Source organism: Benincasa hispida, chromosome 8 (genome assembly GCF_009727055.1).
Source record: "Benincasa hispida cultivar B227 chromosome 8, ASM972705v1, whole genome shotgun sequence".
Lineage (NCBI taxonomy): Eukaryota > Viridiplantae > Streptophyta > Magnoliopsida > Cucurbitales > Cucurbitaceae > Benincasa > Benincasa hispida.
In genome coordinates, this window is record NC_052356.1 from 46,832,314 (window position 1) to 46,850,816 (window position 18,503).

Consider the following 18,503-nt stretch of genomic DNA (forward strand, 5'->3'; position numbering starts at 1 on the left):
TGGGCAAATTTATTATAGATCCAAGGGAGGCACAAGTCCCCCTCAACTTTATATTCTCTCTATATATAACTTGCATGATATCAAAATCATTAACTAACTCAGTGGTAAATTTGTCTTCTAGCCCTTTAGTCATAGGTTCAAATCCCACTCATTATATTTATTTTTACTAAATTATATAAAATCTCCGTCAACAAAATTTCTGGATCTGCCACTACCTCCATATAATATACTATAAGCTTTTACGTGACTCTCACCCTTGCATATGAAAATGATAAGGAATCACCCGCTATCAAAAGTATATAAAAAGTAAATTAACTAGGACATACTCAATTATTTTTTCAAATCTTATTTACTAACTTTTAAAGAGAGAATGACCCACCCAACTGTGTCGTTTTTGCTTGTGAGATCCACTGTCCAAAGCTGAAAGCCAATGCTCAAAGTCACTCTAAAGCTTTATACCAAAAGAAAAAAAAAAAAGAAAAGAGAGAACTTTTTGCTAAGCCGTAAGTTGTAACCTCATGCCTCTGTTAGGTTGTCTCTTCCTAACCTTAATTTCTTAAACTTTTCTCTATCTCTGTATATTCTCTTTGAAAAAAAATGATTTTGGCATTTGGTTGGCTGATTTTGCTTTGTTATTCCATTGTTTAAGTTGTTAACAAATTATTGGATAGAGTGATTAATTAATGAGTGAAAAAAGTTAGAATTTTTGGTAAAGCCCACGTGTCATCCAATAGATAAACAGCTTTTGTGTGTCAGAAAGCTTTCGGCTTTTGTGAAAAAATGGGTCAGTATATGAATAAGCAGACACCGCACCACACAACCCATCCACCAGGCCCAAGCTGATGACAAGGATAGTTTTTTCTTTTTCCTTTCTTTCTTCTTCCCAAAGTTATCGACACCCATTTGCCCAATTCCTCGTTTCACACACTTGTCTTCTCACAATCTGACTTCAGACTTGCTCTGTAACACAGAATCAAGCTATGGAGCTCAATTTTTGGGCCTCAAGAGTTCATCCCACTGATCAACTTTCTGCTGTCCAAGCCGCCATGCTTCATTCTGGTACTTGTGTTTTTTCAACTTTTTTACTGATTTTCTCATCTGGGTTTCTTGATTTTGCTTTCATTTCTACTTTTTGAGGTTTTCTCTTGATTTAGCTATCAAACAGAAGATTTGGGTTTTTTTTTTTTTTTTTGGTTTGGGGTGGGGGTGGGGGTAAGGGTCTTGTTGGAGAAGGGGTTACTTTTCAGAGTGACATTTTGAGTTCTGATTTCATTTTTGAGTGTGAATTGAGCTTTCTAGCTTTTGAATTTCATGGCTTATTTGATGAAACTTTGAATAGGTAACCATATAATTCTGGATGACTCAGATGGAGAAGATGATTCACGACCTTACTTTTCATGCCCTTACTGTTATGTGGATATCGAAGTTCAAGTACTTTGTAGCCATTTGCAAGAAGAGCACTGCTTTGACTTCAGAAATGCAGTACTTACATGCTTTTAATATCCCCTTTTTTCTTTTCTACATTCAATGATTACTTATGGCTTATTAGTAATTGTTTATGTACAGATAAGTTTGTGCTTGCTGCTTGGTTTATATGATTTCAGTTTACAAGCTAGGATTTTTCTTTTTCATTTGAAGCTGGAGAAACTTTTGTTGTTTGAAATAAGGTTTCATCTGCCATCTGTATTTGATTGAATTTAAGGAATAGTTTGACGTTCATGTTTATTCTATACTTTCTAGATGCTCTAAAGCAAAAGCAAAAATGATATAGTGGAAGATGCGTTTTAGTAGATTTTAGATTCAATAAGAGGGCTGCTCTTTGACATTGCTTTCCTCTCAGGTTTGTCCCCTATGTGCAGCCAGTCTAGGGAAAGATGTAATTGGACATTTTACAGCACATCATGCAAGCTCAATAAAGGTATTTTCTGTTCACCCGATTGCTTTCATGGCTGTAATAATGATCAATTGGTTTAAGCAAAAATATTACCATCATTGCAGAGGAGGAGAAAACCTGAGAAATCTGTCTCTTCTATATTTAATTCCAAGAAGCTGATAACAAAGAGCAGCGATAAAAGAAATGGATCTGCACCTGATCCCCTTCTACCCTTTATCTGCAGCATTCCTTTCTCAGACCCTGAATCTGTCGAGAGAGATGACCGTTCTGAAAACGATGCCTCAGTTGCTGCTAATGTCGAAAGGTGAGTTTCAATTGCTAGTTCAAATATAACTGGATCCATTCAAGGTGGGTGATCTTTTGAAAGTTTACAAACCAAGTCCATAAACTTGGTGTGCTTGTATTGACTTTCTAACTGTTTAAATAAGTGTTTATAAGTGCAAAAAAAGTGTTTTAGAAAGTCAATCCAAACAGGTTAGCGTTTCATTTTTCTTGGTTTGTCTTTTGCTCAAAGTTTAACCTACAACTTTAATGGATAGACTTACTGTGATCATTTAACTTCGGAGATAGAGAAGCCATTTCCTGGTTGAAATGTACTTTTCCAATAGTGGTTTGTAAGGATCCAAGAAAAGTGAAGTAAAAGAAAAAGAAAAAGATTCCCGACAGTTTTGATTGCACAATTGAAATTGTTTCAAGTACTTTCATCCTACTGATACGAACTTAAGCTAATATATTTGCAACATCTTATCAAATATACAGTTGGTTCCAAATTCAAATTTTCACACGGTCCAAACTGGATCGCTATTGATATCGCCTTAGCCTTACCATTTCAGTTTTGCTCAACACCATGAAGATACCAACTTGCTTATGCATACCATTTCGATTCTCACTTGTTGACTGCTTTAGGGGATGTGATAGCTCAGCATTTAATGGTTATTCTTCCAATTTGCTTTTTGGGTTTTGCAGTAATAGTTCACAGTTGCTGGAAAGAAGCCAGAACAGTGAAGAGTTGAATCAGAGAGCATCTTTTGTACAACAATTAATCACATCAACCATTTTTTAAGTCTCTTCCCATCATCTGTGATTGCTTCTGTGGTGCTGCAGTTAATATTCATCACTAATTGGTCCCCGGGGAAGTTGTATCGATCGGCATAATGTTCTACGACTGGTGCTCGATTTTGATAGGGCAATATTTCAGATATCAGTTAAGCCAGAGGAATCATTTGTGTTCAAATGTCTCAACACTGTGGCAAAAGCTGCTGTTTTACATATACGTATATATATATATATATAGATGTATCATTGCAAACTTGGTAGAAACTGGAACTTCTTTAACTAGTAACCGGAAGTTTGCGTAAGAATATTAGTACGACAGCTACCTTAATATGTACTATAGGCTAGGATTTATCGGACTTTTAAAAGTCTCCCAGCAGGTTCAGAGTAGAATAATTTCCAGCAAAACTTTATCTTATAATGTATGCAGTACTAGACAAAACACGACAGTGTTTATCTCTATTTTTCAGTTATACAAATGAAGAATTTTAGATGTACTTAATAATCATGAGCAAGCCAAGAGAATTTCAGCCCTTTAGCTGGCGAAATAGCTGGAAATTTTTGTGTCTAGTCTATATATATATTCTTTACGAGTATTGATTAGTCCCATCACCTAAGAAGTATTTTTCTTTTGACGTATTGCAAAAAGTAACTAATATGCTTTTAGTTAAAAGAAACTGAATCCTATATGAGAAAATGTTCTTAAGCATAACATCTGGGAAATAAAACAAGCAATTGGGCAATTCATGGAGAATATGGAAGAACAAGCATGCTACAATTAAAAGACTGATTATCATTCAAACTTATATCGGCCAGGAAAAAAAAGAAATGAACATAGCAGAAAAATTTATTGTCTGTACAAAAATCTATCTAAAAGAATTTCAACTATCTAGGTCAGAGTATAGTATAGAATACTAATAAAATTAAGTGTGTTACGTCTTTTCTCCTCTCTTAGATCAATATCTTCTAAAAAATTTTTAGAATTTGTATATCACCATCACACCACATAATAAACCATCTCACCTATTCTTTACTAAAAACTAAGAGAACATTGGTGGTAGATCTTTATGCATTCTATGCACAAAATCCTTTATGAGAGATGTTTAATACATACCAGGAAGTGATGCCAACGTCAGTTTATGGCTTCGCAATCCATTGGTTAGTCTCTCTTTAACATCTCCAACATCATGCTTCATAACTGGATCAACTGACTAGAAGATTCATCATCCAACTTCCAAGGTAGAAAAAGCTAGTTTGAAAATTGGAAACTAATCTTTACCAAACGAGAATTTGTGTAAATTGATTTACATTTGAGAACAATAAGATACCATTACATTCAGAACACGAGCAGAATCTTCAGCTTGATTTGCAATACATTTCAGAGAACCAACTCAAAATCAGAATGCTTTAGCTGACACATCTCTACAACTTTCTGGTAGGACTCAGGCGTGAGTTTAGTCAAAAGTTCTGAAATAGCTAATTTATGTTTTTTCTTTAGTTCATCTAATTCCTTTTGTTGTTGTGCCAACAAATTTTCAAGTTCCTCAACTACTATTTTGAGTTCAACTGATTCATCATAATTGTTCTCTTCTGAAAGACGTGTCTCAGAGTTAGCATGAATATTTGTAGTTGAGCTACCCTCATCTTGCCCATCATGATCACCACCCTCTGACAACAACTCACTTTCTAGTCCCTTGATTATAGCAGCATGATCTAGATTGTCCCCATGTAAGTGACTGGACGATTCAACATTATGATCTAAGGTAAAAGATAAGTTTGAAGGACCTGGCTTATTAGGAGAAGACCCACCAATTCCTTTTGGAGAGTCCGACCAATACTTGCGACCTGAGGGCATTACCTCTAATGCAAGATTACCAGATTCAATAGACAATGGAGAGGCAGCATTCCTTGTTTCAGATGGAGAGCTATCAGAAATTGCAACATCAGCTCCAACATTATCTATGGAATACTCAACTGATATCCAATCTGGAATGTAAGATCGAATTTCTGTTTCAATCATTTCAGAAATTGTGGAGACATCTTGATCAGAAAGGTCCAACTCCTCAACCATTTCACTCGCAACTGAAATTGCTGTGTCGGCTTCAATATCAAATGGGAAATGAATATTGCGAAAATTACCTATAACAATTTAAAAAATGGTTAATGAAATACTAGCAATTTCAATAGAGTAATTTTTCTTCTAAAGTTGATACAAAAACTATAAAGAGATGACAAAAAATATGAAATTTACCCATGGAATCTGCAATTCGTAGTTTGAGAAATATCTTGTTGACATCTTTTCTCTCACCATGCATACTGAAATCTCTGCTAGTCTCAGCAGAAGCATCATCTACACTTCGATCAATATCAACATGGTCTCTTTTTTCTTCGGTAATGGTCATGTCAATTGTCATGAAATAAAAGAACAATACGTTATCATCCCAAAAATTTCTATCGAAAGAGAATTACTTCCTTTAATTTACCTGTATGAAGGAGCTTTGATTGTAAATGACGAGATATACTTTCATGATCATCATCTGCTCGGAGAAATGGGTCCCTTAAAAGATCTTTTGCAGGTAAGCGATCAGAGACATTTGCAATACATTTTTCTATAAATGTTCTCACTCCTAAATCAGTAACTTTTGCCAATGAAGCTGGTTTAATCCCCTAGAAACAAAAGGAAAATAATAAATGCTTAAAAACCTTTTCAAGGAACCTGCAAATAACAGGGTTAGGAAACGACCAACCTAATCCAGACATAAAATATTTGACTTAAAAAGTTAGCTGTATTTGAATGGTAGAGAATTTTTTTTAACGTTTTAAGACTTCAAATATTTACCATTACCTATTTGAATTAGGTTCATAATTCCAATTACTTGTAAAATGTTCCAAAATTTCAAGGAGAACTACTGCAAATTTCACATTAAAGATTAGAACTAGGCTTCAAACAACGAGTGGTTCATTTTAGAGTTGAAGCGAGGAAAAAGAAAAGAAAAAGACTTGGTAGAACGTAGCATCACATGGAAACACACGTAGAGTTCTTTGTTTAAATGCTATAAAACTCCACTAGAAAACGAAGGCTTTATATAGCAACGGAGAAATCATACCAAAAGCTATTTACTTGGGAATAACATAATATATTTTCTCTTGCTATCAACTAAAGACCATAAATGAAAATCGAATGGCTCAAATTTCGAAGATCGAATACACAAGCCAACATGAGCATAGTTCAATTGGCATAAATTTGGACTAAAAATACTTCGGTAGAGTTTGATAGGAATACTTCGGTAGAGCAATGCACATGATGAAACTCAATACTATTTCCTATATGATATGGTGTTTGAGTCCTAATGAAACCTACAAGGCTGCATTATGCATACCGTATCCACACTTCATCCAAGATTGATCTAAATGGTAGATCTGATCTAAAGACATTGTAGGCTACTTAAATTCCAGAAAGAAAGTTAAAGAATAAACAAGCATTATTAGTATTTAGGTAGTAGGTACTACATGGAATACAAAAGCTTTTTTTTTTTAAGAAAAAGATCAGGAGCCCTTACTGATGTGACCTTCTTATATATTTGAGCAGCATTTGCACATTCAATATATGGATATTCAAAGGTTACAAGCTCAAGCAAACACATGCCAAAGGCATAAATATCCACAAGCTCATTGTATTCCTCCTCATACAGCTCTGGAGCCATAAATTCAGGTGTCCCTGAAATCATTAGATCACAAATCAAGTCATTTTACTGATGAACTGAACATGTAATCATCAACTCTCATATTAAGTAACTTCGATGGCTTATTTAAGTTCACAATTCTCACCAATGACACTGTGGGCTGAACGAGCTTGTTGAAGAATGGCAGCAAGTCCTAAATCGCCAATTTTCACCTCACCTTGGTTGCCATTTACAAAGATATTGTCACATTTTAAATCTCTATGTATAACTGGAGGATCATGACTATGAAGATACAGAAGGCCCTCTAATATCTGCCTGGACCACTTTTTCAATGCTCTCAAATCAACATGTTTGTGTTTCTTTCTATATCTACAAGTATTCAAAATATATGATAAAGTATAGTTAAAAGAAGAAAAATAAAACCTGAAGAGCCAAGGGTACAAGACTCACTGTCGTAGTGTCCCTGAAGTGAATATCTCAGTAATGAAGTTAATGTTTTCATTCTTTGTATCAACCCATGAATTATAAAATTTGATTATGTTCTTGTGCTTCAATGTCTTAAGCAAATGAACTTCTGAATAAAGTCGCTCCAAATCTTCAGAGTTTCGCAATAGATCTGTAACCTTAACCTGATTCCAAGCTACTTCAATTCCTTCCAACTCATCAAAAGCCCGATATCTATACACCACATCTTGATCAAGAACACACAATTTGCCACAAAAATTTCATCCCAAAACGCAGCAGACAGATACACAAATTTAATATCTTTGATTAAATCAGTATAAAATAGAGAACACACCAAAGTCATACTTTCAATGGCATCACTGCGACGCAAAATTTCATCCCAAAAGCAGGAGACAGATATACAAATTTTAATTTCATTGATAGAATCAGTATAAAACAGAAAATGCACAAAATGGAAAGAAGGATACACCCTTTTGAATGCCCCTTTGCCCAAAATTTCCTTATACTGCAAAACAACCAAAAAATAAAAGAAAAAGAGAAAAAAAAGGGTCAAACAGTATATGTTTTGAAAATAAGTTCAATCCCTTATAAGCATTCACAAGGCTCCAACCAATGAGAAAAAGGATTCAGCAAGTACAATCTAAGGAGTATGAATCGAAAATGTCAACTAAATACAAAATTAGGCAATATTATTTACCCTTCCATATCGACCAGTAGGATCAATCTCGACAAACTCGGGATCAGATTCATCCAGGTCTTGATCCAATGACAAATCCTGAGACATTCTCGTCTCGGATCAATGGCTGAATGAAAAGAAACCCAGATCCCTCAATCACTGTAAAAACAGATTCTACAAATTTTTCAATAACCCAATGATGATTTGAGGAAAAACCCAGAATAAAGAAACTTCCTCCAGATTCGAACAAAACCCAAAAGAAAAAAAATGGTTTTTAACTTTTAGATGAATGAATAAACAAAAGCCAAAGAGAGGGAAAAAAGAACAGTTTCGTCAAAGAGGCTCTTATTTGGGTTGGAGGCTGGAGCGGGATTAACCGACTGTGACTGACCGTGACAGAGGACTCGCCTATCAAATTCCTATTTTTTTTATTTTTTTTATTTTTTTCTCTAAACACATTGAGAAAAAAAGTCAACTTTTTTTTTGGCTCATCATCCAAAAAAACAGAATCCTAATAATCTTTTTTAAAAAACTAGGCTAGCGTGTGAAATTTATATTTATCCATATTGAACCTAGTTACTAATTAATGGCTAATTTTATTGAAAATAAAATTTGTCTTTAGTTAATTTTTACAATTTAATTTAATTATAATGATTAAAAATCATAAACTTAAAAGGGGAAATTGAATCCATTATTAGTTGAAAAAGATGAATTCACATTATTTGTTAGAGAACAGGTCATTTTTTTTTCCCTTTCTACGGGAAAAAAAGTTTTTATTTTCTAATTAGAACATAAAATAAAAATTAAATTAGTTATTTAATTATAATTCACAAACAATATTCAATTAATAAAGTAGTATGTGAAAAAAAAATTAAGAGTTTGTTTGACAGAGAATTTTGAAACATAAATTTGTTAAATGAAAATAGGGTTGTATTTCATATTTTTAACTATATGTTTAGTAGCAAAATTTAGAAATTGAATTCTATGCTAAACAATTTTAAACTAGTTGTAATACCCATATAATTTGATAAAAACTTCATAATAAATAGTATGATAGAAATTATTTAAGAGGATTTAACAAAACACATAAACTATCAAACTATAGGAATTAAATTCTAAATTTCAAAATCATGTGAACTAACTTTTAACTTTATCCAAATCATAGGTACCAAACTTAAAATTAGTCAAATTTAAGTTATAATACATCATATAATATATATTTTATTTTTTTAAAAAAATGAATTTGGTTCATAAATGTGTTTTTTTACCTTTATTTAATATAATTCAACATTTTAAATTTCAAAATTCAAAATCGAGATATAACGAAAACATAAAAAATATTGTTTTAAATTTTTTTACTGTTTTGATCACAAAATTTGAAAACAGTTTTCAAAAACAGAATTGGAGTTATTTGCAAAACATATGCAAAATTCATTGAACCTGAAAACATAAAATAAAATTTGGATTGGAACAAAAAAGACCTTAAACTATTTTAAATATTTTAAATTTTGAGATTAGTTTCAATTCCACCTCTACAATATAAAATATTTCATTGTACTTTTAATCTATAAAATGCAAAAATGTCGTTAAATAATTTTAATTTTAAAATAAGCAACAAAAGTGACTAAGTTATAAATGAGGTGATGAAAATCATTAAAAATGTAGAATCAAACATTAGAATGATTATAGAAACTCAAATTTAATAAATTATTTATAAAAAAATCAATTTTCTAAAATCATTATATTTGTAAAAAAAAATTTAACCTTATCAAAATTATTGTTTAGTGTTAGATGTATTTTGAATAATTAAACAAAAAAAATACTTATTATTAAGGAAAATTATTTCAAATGGTAAAATTGTTAAAAATATTTACAAGATATATCAAAATTTTAGAACTATTAATGATAGACGTTGATAGACACTGATAGACTTCTATAGTGTTTATCAATATCACTGATAGACTTTAGCGTTTCTATCGATGTCTATCATTGATAATTCTAAAATTTTATTATATTTTATAAATATTTTAGTTCATTTTTCTATATTTGAAAATGACTCTATTATCAATTGTTTAAATATAATTATTATAATAATTATTCTTAAAAAACAAATTTAGGCTGGCCTGGCATATCAATATCTTATTAGACTTATATGTGTAAAGAAAAAGAAGAAACTAGAAAAAAATTGAACGTAGCATGAAAAAATTTATTGTTCGAATTAGTATAAAATATTAATAAAATTTAGTATGTTACATCTCTTTTCTCTATTGGCTCGGTATATTCTAACGAATTCACTAATATATCACCATCACACCATGTAATAGAACGTCTCACTTATTTTCTACTAAAAATTAGAGAACATTAACCTATGCATTGTGGAAAATAAGTCATTTTAAAAAAAAATTAAGTGTTTGACAAATACTCATAATAGATTTTGAAACACTTTTAAAATGTATTTAAACAATTTTTTTTTTTTTAAAAGGGATTAAATAAAAATGATTTTTTTTTTCAAAAAACATTACTTTTTAAGTCAATTCAACGAATTGATTAGAAGATTCATATTCGAACTTCCAACTTCCAAGATTGTAAAACTAGTTTGTAATCAGCAACTTTCTAATAGACTTAATGTAAGTTTAGACAAAGCTTCTGAAATAGCTCATTTATGTTTTTTTTAAGTTTATCTAATTCATTTTGTTGTTGTGTCAACCAATTATCAAATTTCTTAGCTATTATTTTAAGGTAAATTAATTCATCATAATTATTATAAAAAATGTGTGGGACCTAATATGAATATTTGTAGTTGAACAACCCTCATCATGTTCACCATGATCCCCTTTAACAAAAGTAAGTCCATAATTTAATTTAGCTGCATGGAATTAATTTTTATCAAAATTTGTTATATAATAACAATAATTTTAATGAAAGAAAATACCATGTGAATAGTTTTTCTCAAATTATTAAGAGTATGCAAACATAGATTTTAAAAAAAATCAATAACTTATCTATAAAGATTAAGACCTTATTTGTCAATCATTTTAATTTTTTTTTTAAATCATGGATTTTCCAAATATGATATTTATAAGATTGTGATAAAATTGGTGTGCTTGTTTGGTTCGTCAAAACAAAACTACTACAACTGAAGTTTTATTTTCTTCTGGATTTTCGGAGAGCAAATAAGAAAACTAATTTGCTTTCACCCTCCTATTTTACATCCAAGTTTGTGTCGAAACAATTGTTTCTACCTACGACTATGTTGAGAAAGTTCTTGATTCTCGAGAAAATGCAATTAAAGTGCTAGTAAGTTGTGGAACCATTCTTGTTTTAAATCTTCAAACAACCCTAAAAACCAACATCGAATAGTTGCATAAGGCATTGTTTCTAATATAAGGATTAGCATATTCAATAGACAATGGAGAGGTAACATTTATAATTTCATATAGAGAGTTATTTGAATTGAAACATTAACTTTTACTGAATACTCGATTGATATCCAATCTGAAATATAAGATCGAATTTCTGTTTCAATCATTAGACATCTTGATAAAAAAGGTCCAACTTCTCAATCATTTTCAATATCAAAAGGGAAATGAATATTGTGAAAATTACGTATAATAATTGAAAAATTTGTTAATGAAATAATCAGTTGAGTATTTTTTTTTTATTCATGATGCAAAAAACTAATACAGACGACAAAAAAAAAAAAAATGAATTTTACCCTTACACCTTTTAGGTGTAAAACATACTAATTAGTCTTAGCACTGTATAGTCTCCACTTTTATCAAAACCAATTTGATATTTTTTTTTCTTTTTTAGTATTGTTCATGTAAATTGTCAAAGTTATTCCAACTCACATTATTCATTAATAGATTTTCTTCTTAAAAAATCAATTATAGAATTAAGGTAAATTTTTCAAAATTCATTATTAATTAATTAAAATTTAACAAAGTTATAAAATTTTAACTCTTATTTTATTACTTTATGAATTTTAAAATTTATTTTTCAAAATTTGAATTTATTTTTTTTTAAAACACGCCATTGTTGTTTTCTTTCTACAATAAAAAGAGTTCTTGTTTTGTTTTTTACCAGACCATAAAATAAAAATTAAATAAAATATTTAATTATAATTTACATGCAATAATTAACAAAATATTGTGTGAGAAAAATGCTAATTATTATAAATATTTTTAGTTTTGAGATTAGTTGTAATTCAACTCTATTATATAAAATATTTCATCATATTTTAATTTTTAAAAATCCAAAAATATCTCACTATACTTGCAAATTTAGTCTCAAAGTACTCTTCATTTTATTTTTTAACCCAATTAAAATTATCGTTTAGGGGTATTATGAATATCGGAATAAAAAATATTTATTATTAAGGAGTCTTTTTAAATATAAAAAATATTTAAAAATACTTACACTTTATAGCAAAAAGATTTAAGAGTAGTAGTATTTTTTTGAATTTTTTTCTCTAAAGTGTAAATATTTATAAGAATTTTCTTATTATTAATTGTTTAAATATAATTACTATAATCATTATTCTTTTAAAAAAATTTATCATGGTTTGGTAGCTATCATCATATTACCAGTTTATTATCACGTATGTTTTTACATTTTAATATATTTGAAAAATATTTTTAGATTATTTTAACTCTCCATATTTTATTGTGCTACAATTTAATCATTTTCTTCATGGTTGAAAATATATTTCCCGTTTAATTATTATTTTTTATTTTTTTGGTATAAATATTTGTTATCTTTTTAAATTCAAAATTTTCTGATTTTTCATAATAAATTAATAAAATATAGGCATTGTTAAGTTCAAGAATATAACTAAAATATACATTCTATTTTAATTAAATCAAATATTTAATGAATAAATCAAACAAATTCATAATTTATAACAAATGCACCATGTATAATACCCTGTTTTAGATTCTTATATAATCTTAAAAAAATATTAAAACTAATTTCATTTTCAAATTTTGAATCTAAAATATTTAATATAATTTAGAATTCTTTCTTTAGTTAATTTAATTTATTTTTTAATATTTAAATTTTTAGCTAATATTCTAATTTTAATTTCAAAATTTTATTATTTAATTTTAATATGGACTCGATTAAACAAATGGTGCTAAAAAGCAACTTCTTTGTACCAAAGAAATGAATGGTTTTTGTTTAATTGTTTAGGTTACATATTTAATATTGTTGTCTATTTCTAAACTGATTTGAACTTATTTAAAGACGACGTTAAAAGAAGATTACTTTGAAAATTGAAAAAACTGTAGTTTGTTGCAATAATTAAGAAACTAACCTAAAAAAATATAATATAGAGAATATATATATATAAATATGAAGAAGATAAAGAAGAAAAATCTAAAATTATTGTCGGAAAAAAAGGAAAGAGTCATTAGATAATAAATTACCCTTCACCAATTAACACTGATTCAAAATTTTGAAAAGGCGAGCGGTCCACTATAGTAATCAAGAAATTAACCTTAGAAATAAAATAAATAAATCAAGTAGAAAAGAAAAAAAATATAAAATGAAAGAAAAAAAACCTAGTGAGAATGAACCCTTTTATAGAAGTATGAAATAGAGAGGTTACAAAACTTTTTGAAGTTCTTTGATATTAAATAATAAATGATAATTATTAATTTTTTTTTAATAACATTTGTGTAGAGAAGTGTAATAGTTTGATTATATGATAAAAGAAAATGTTGGTATATTATTTATTTATTGAATGTGAGTAAAAGAATTTTTTTAACATAAAAATTTATTTATGACATTTTTATGTTATTTATAGGTGCAAGAGAGAGTTGGGATGGATGGAAGATAATGAGAGATGAAATTAAAATTGGCTTAACCCGATACTAAAAAGTAAAGGCACATATTCGACATAGACCCGAGTTTAAGGGCCTAATGCATTGTTTGGATTTGGATTGGACCGATCCAACCTTCAATAACCAAGCATATGATCCAACCCCTAGACTTATTCTTTGGATCAAAGTTTGAGTCGAGTTTGGGTTGAGTTTGGAACGGTCCATTGGATTAGTCTATTGAATATTAATTATTTAAAAATATATATGTATATGTTAGTGTTTCTTAACAGAAACATTATTAAATTTGTATTAAATTAAATTAAATTTATATATTTATTATTTTTTAGATAAAATTAATGATATTATAAGGTTTTATTTATTATTTAATTCTCTTAGAAAATTTTATTAGATTTTACTTTTTAAAAAATTAATATTAACTTAAAATTACAATATATCTAAGTATAATTAAAAGAGAATTTTAAAAAATTTACATTTTTAATGTATAAAATATAATATATGAAAAATTATATATACGTATACATATTTGGGTTGGTCTAATGATAAGCCCAATGAATCGATCCAAATATGGCTCAAACAAGCAACCTATATTATCAAAATGGTGATCCACACCCAATCAAACGAATAAAAGGACTAGGCTGAATTGGAGTAGTCAACGTTGATTTTGGACTAAGCTTGGATCGAGTTTGGACTGGACTTCGATCGACCTTTGAGCTTCAGGCCCGTTGATGAGGTCGAATGATAGATGACATGGTTTGTAAATTTTGAATTTGAGAGAGGGGAACATAATCCAAAAAAGTTTTACCACGTCCAAATGCACATGTGTATTTTTACCATTCAATACATTTGAAAAATATTTTTAGTCAACTTTGAATTTTATTGAACTACAAAGGTACAATTTTCTCCAGTTACAAATATATTTTCCATTTAATTAGTTTTTCTATTTTTTTTCTTACAAATATTTGTTTTTTTTTAAATACAGATAATTTTTTTCTCATAATCAATTAATAAAATTTAGGCATTAAGTTATATATAAGTACAATGTCCATTCTATTTATATTAAATTAAATATTCATTGTAAATCACTTTAATGAAAATTATAGTTCTTAGACTCAACTAAAGAGGTCCTCGATTTTATCCAATCCTTGGTCAAACTAGAGATTCCTCGTCTCGATTGGGCGGGGCCCGGACTCGACCTTGCGGGAAATTTTACCAACCCTATTGAGGACTCACAATCCCCTCCAACATCCCGACTCCACGAGAAATTTTGCCAACCCTATTGAATTTGTTATTGTTGTGAAAAATATAGTTGGGTAGTGGGGGAGGGTGATAAATGAGAATTTATGTTTGTTGTGACTTGAGTTTTGTAATAATTATGTTTGAAATTATGTGATAATCATGTTTTAGACCAACTTTTGAATGATAATTAAAAACGAATTGATCTTTTTATGTCCATGATGACTATGTTTAAGTTTAATGTTAATAAATTTTGATATGTTTGATATATATATAACCCACATTTAAAAATAATTTGTGTAGGACTGAATCCGAATTTGTTGGTAGCAATGTTAAATCTTTTTGGAAGAATACATTTTGAAGACTAAACCAAACTTGTTAGTAGCAATATTCAAACCTTATTGGAAAACTTATTTTTGTTGCGGTAGATATTAAAGATTTTATAAGCATATTTTAATATAGTATGATATTTTGTTCATATTTGTTTAATTTGATGATTTGTACATAGAGTTGCACTACAAATAATAGAATGAAGTCACATTATATAACGCAAGACAAGTTCCACAATTATTCTAAAAAAGAAATGATATTGATTCTAATGAGACATATTCTCCTATGGAGGATTCAATACCATGAGATATCAAATTTATCTGGTTGTGTATGAAAAGCTTAACATACATCTTATGGATGTAGTCATTGTACATTTATATAAATCTCTTAATAAATATATCTCTGAAGGATTAGATGTATCAAATTTATATAATTCAAATATTAAAGAATTATATATCAAACATTCGATATAATCATTTTATTAAATATTTGTTGATATGAGGGTATAAAACTAATCTTTATTTGTCCATATGCTTTTATAAAGAAATCACAATATGAGATTTATCATATATATTATTTATATGTATGTTGATAATTTAAGTCTAAGCTCCTAAAAAGATTTCAAAGGCAAACAATTTTTTTTAAGAAATAAAATGAGATGATAACTTTTGCCTTAGCTTGCAAATAAGACATAAAGCAGATGAAATTGCATCAATATATACATATAAGTTCTTATATGGACTAGTACCACCATTGACCATTCCTATGATGGTTCATTCACTTGGTGTGAAATGTTATATAATCTTATATCATAAATATAATAAAGAACTCTAGGTCTCGAAGAATCATGACTTTTTAAGAATAAGTGCACCTATATCTTTACTAGTTTATAAAGGAACCCTATGAAAGGACCTTGAGCGGAAGAGATGGATCGTCCCAATTCCCAAAATTTTACAAAATAAAAAATTTTATAGAAAAAGAGAATAAAATCATGCAATTCACAAAATTACAGCATGCATTTGATAAATTACCAAGAATAATTTGGGTTTGGAACTCTTACCTTTAAAGATCAAACCTTCAATTAAATTTCCTCCAACTTCAATTGGGCACTACCATAGATGTGATCTTGGTATTCTCTATATGAGAATCCAGGAGTGCGTGGTGCTCTAACTATTTTGGTTTTTAAGAGGGAATTGAGAAGGAGGATGAGGAGGAAGGATTTTTCTCAAAGAAAACCCACTGTGGATTTTTAGAACTCCCTCCCTAAAATTGGTTTATTAATATTATTATTAAAAATAAAATTAATAAAATTAAAATAATAATAAACCTTAACCACTTTATCATATAATATATATTAAACTATATGTTATATCAAATATAACATATAACCTAGAGTTCAATACTATATCGAATACAATATAACCTATGGTTTAATTCTCTCAATAACGATATTTAATGTAAATCTTATTTATATTAAATTTAATTATATGAATCTAATTAACATAACTAATATTTGAATCATATTCAAATATTAAATCTCTCTCAAATAAATACTTAATATTATAATGTATCAAATACATTATAGTAATTATATCATATATAATTAAAATTAAATTAATTATATCATATATGATTAACCTCAATTTGAACAATTCAAATTAATCCAAAACCTGATTCTCATTAAATTCTGTTGAGCTAGGGGATCTCATGGACCTGTAGCTTGAAGCTCCAACCATACGTGAATAATTAATTAAACTCTTTAATTAAATTATTCACCATCCTTTAATTGTCAAACACTCCACTAAATACTGACAGTTGCACTATTCGCACTACATATATATTTATGTGTCTATTGGATATAACCAATCAACAGTATAATGACCCTTCACAAATTGCTCGTAAGTACAGCTGGGTCAAAATTACCGTTTTGTCCCTATATTTACATCTAACTCCTTAAGTACCATTGATCCCTCCAATGAACAATAAATCATAATCTAACTATGACCAAACCCTTCTTGGGCCAGAAGAGGGTGTGGCACCACATTGTTCAAGTTCCGGAATCAGCCCTTAAGGGAGGAATTTATCTACTTGCCCCAACATTGAGGAATGAGTGAATTATTTCTTGTGTAGTTGTGTTTCCCGCTCGAACAATCTCCAAATGGTAAGCTTGTTGAGTCAGCGACCTGGCCACTCTCACCCATACAAATCAAAGGACTGCCTTCATAGGCAGGAGTTCACAACTCACTCAGGATTTAGGTCATGTTACCTATAGTCATCTTGGTGAAATGTAAGTCTCTATTATGAACGACATTATATAATGAGACTAAACATTTCGTGGTTCAGTCTTATATAAACTTCTTTGTATAGAATATCTCTGCTCACATGTCTCCCATGAATAATTAGGATCAAATCATTTGTAGCACTTTACAAAAATTGTAACATCTACAAAGTAGGTCATACTTGTAGTGTCACCAGGATAAGGTATCCAATCTTATCCATCCACTACAGACCATTTTGGTTATTACTTAAACATGATCCACCTTTATGTCTCTACGTACATGTTTAAGCTATAAGATAACATTGGATGTTAGTTTATTGGTTTGTGGTTAATGAAACTAATTTTGAAAGAAAACATCATATATTTTATTACATAAATAAAATGTTTGTATAATACAATTACAAACTATAGAACTCTATGAGATTTAGGGCATCAACCCCTACAATTTCTCACTTGACCTAAAGCTAATGGGGTATACAATGTAAAAGTCAAACTAAAATAGAAAGTACATAAATCAATAAACTAGGGCATAACATGCGCCCAGTATAAATCTCCCACTTGCCCTAGTCTAAACATGGTCTGTCCCATACATACTCTGCCAGTGACCCTCAAACACCTTAACCGTGGGTGCCTTTGTAAATGGATCAGCAACGTTGTGCTTGAAGCTATCTGCGTGACGATTACATCCTTTGATGCACAATCTCTCAGATGAGATGATAATTCTACTCTATGTGTTTCTCGCGCTTGTAACTCCTAGGCTCTCGGGAATTAACCATAGCACCAGTATTATCACAATAAAATATGATGGGCTTTGACATGTTTGGAATGACTTCCAGATCTGTTAAGAATTTCTTAAGCCAAACAGTTTCCTTAGCAGCTTCACAAGCCACTACATACTCAGCCTTCATGGTGGAGCCAACGATGCACCCTTACTTAGTGCTCCTCCAGACTACTGCTCTTCTGTTAAAAGTGAACACTGATCCTGATGTAGATTTTCTCGAATCCTTATTAGTCTGAAAATCAGATTCTGTGTATCCTGTAAGGATCA

At 29.5% G+C, this 18,503-nt stretch overlaps 2 protein-coding genes across 3 annotated transcripts; one reads left to right on the forward strand and one right to left on the reverse strand.

Moving 5' to 3' along the window:
• Window positions 1-796: 796 nt before the first annotated feature.
• LOC120083107 (protein DEHYDRATION-INDUCED 19 homolog 5-like) lies at window positions 797-3,455 on the forward strand. 2 transcript variants are annotated; one of them, XM_039038661.1, is made up of 5 exons: window positions 797-1,059; window positions 1,367-1,482; window positions 1,841-1,918; window positions 1,999-2,198; window positions 2,861-3,455. In XM_039038661.1, exons 1-5 carry the CDS (start codon window positions 981-983, stop codon window positions 2,955-2,957), a joined length of 570 nt encoding a protein of 189 aa, XP_038894589.1. In that variant the 5' UTR covers window positions 797-980; the 3' UTR covers window positions 2,958-3,455. The 2 variants fall into 2 exon arrangements, with proteins under 2 accessions (XP_038894589.1, XP_038894588.1); XM_039038660.1 differs by having other exon boundaries at window positions 802-1,059; window positions 1,340-1,482.
• A 550-nt stretch (window positions 3,456-4,005) lies between these two features.
• LOC120083106 (probable serine/threonine-protein kinase WNK3) lies at window positions 4,006-8,131 on the reverse strand. Its single transcript, XM_039038659.1, has 8 exons — window positions 7,793-8,131; window positions 7,563-7,600; window positions 7,081-7,308; window positions 6,776-6,999; window positions 6,508-6,665; window positions 5,431-5,614; window positions 5,199-5,333; window positions 4,006-5,086 (listed from the first exon to the last, which is right to left on the reverse strand). The coding sequence occupies exons 1-8, from the start codon at window positions 7,877-7,879 to the stop codon at window positions 4,326-4,328; spliced, it is 1,815 nt and encodes a 604-aa protein (XP_038894587.1). The 5' UTR covers window positions 7,880-8,131; the 3' UTR covers window positions 4,006-4,325.
• Between the last annotated feature and the right edge of the window lie 10,372 nt (window positions 8,132-18,503).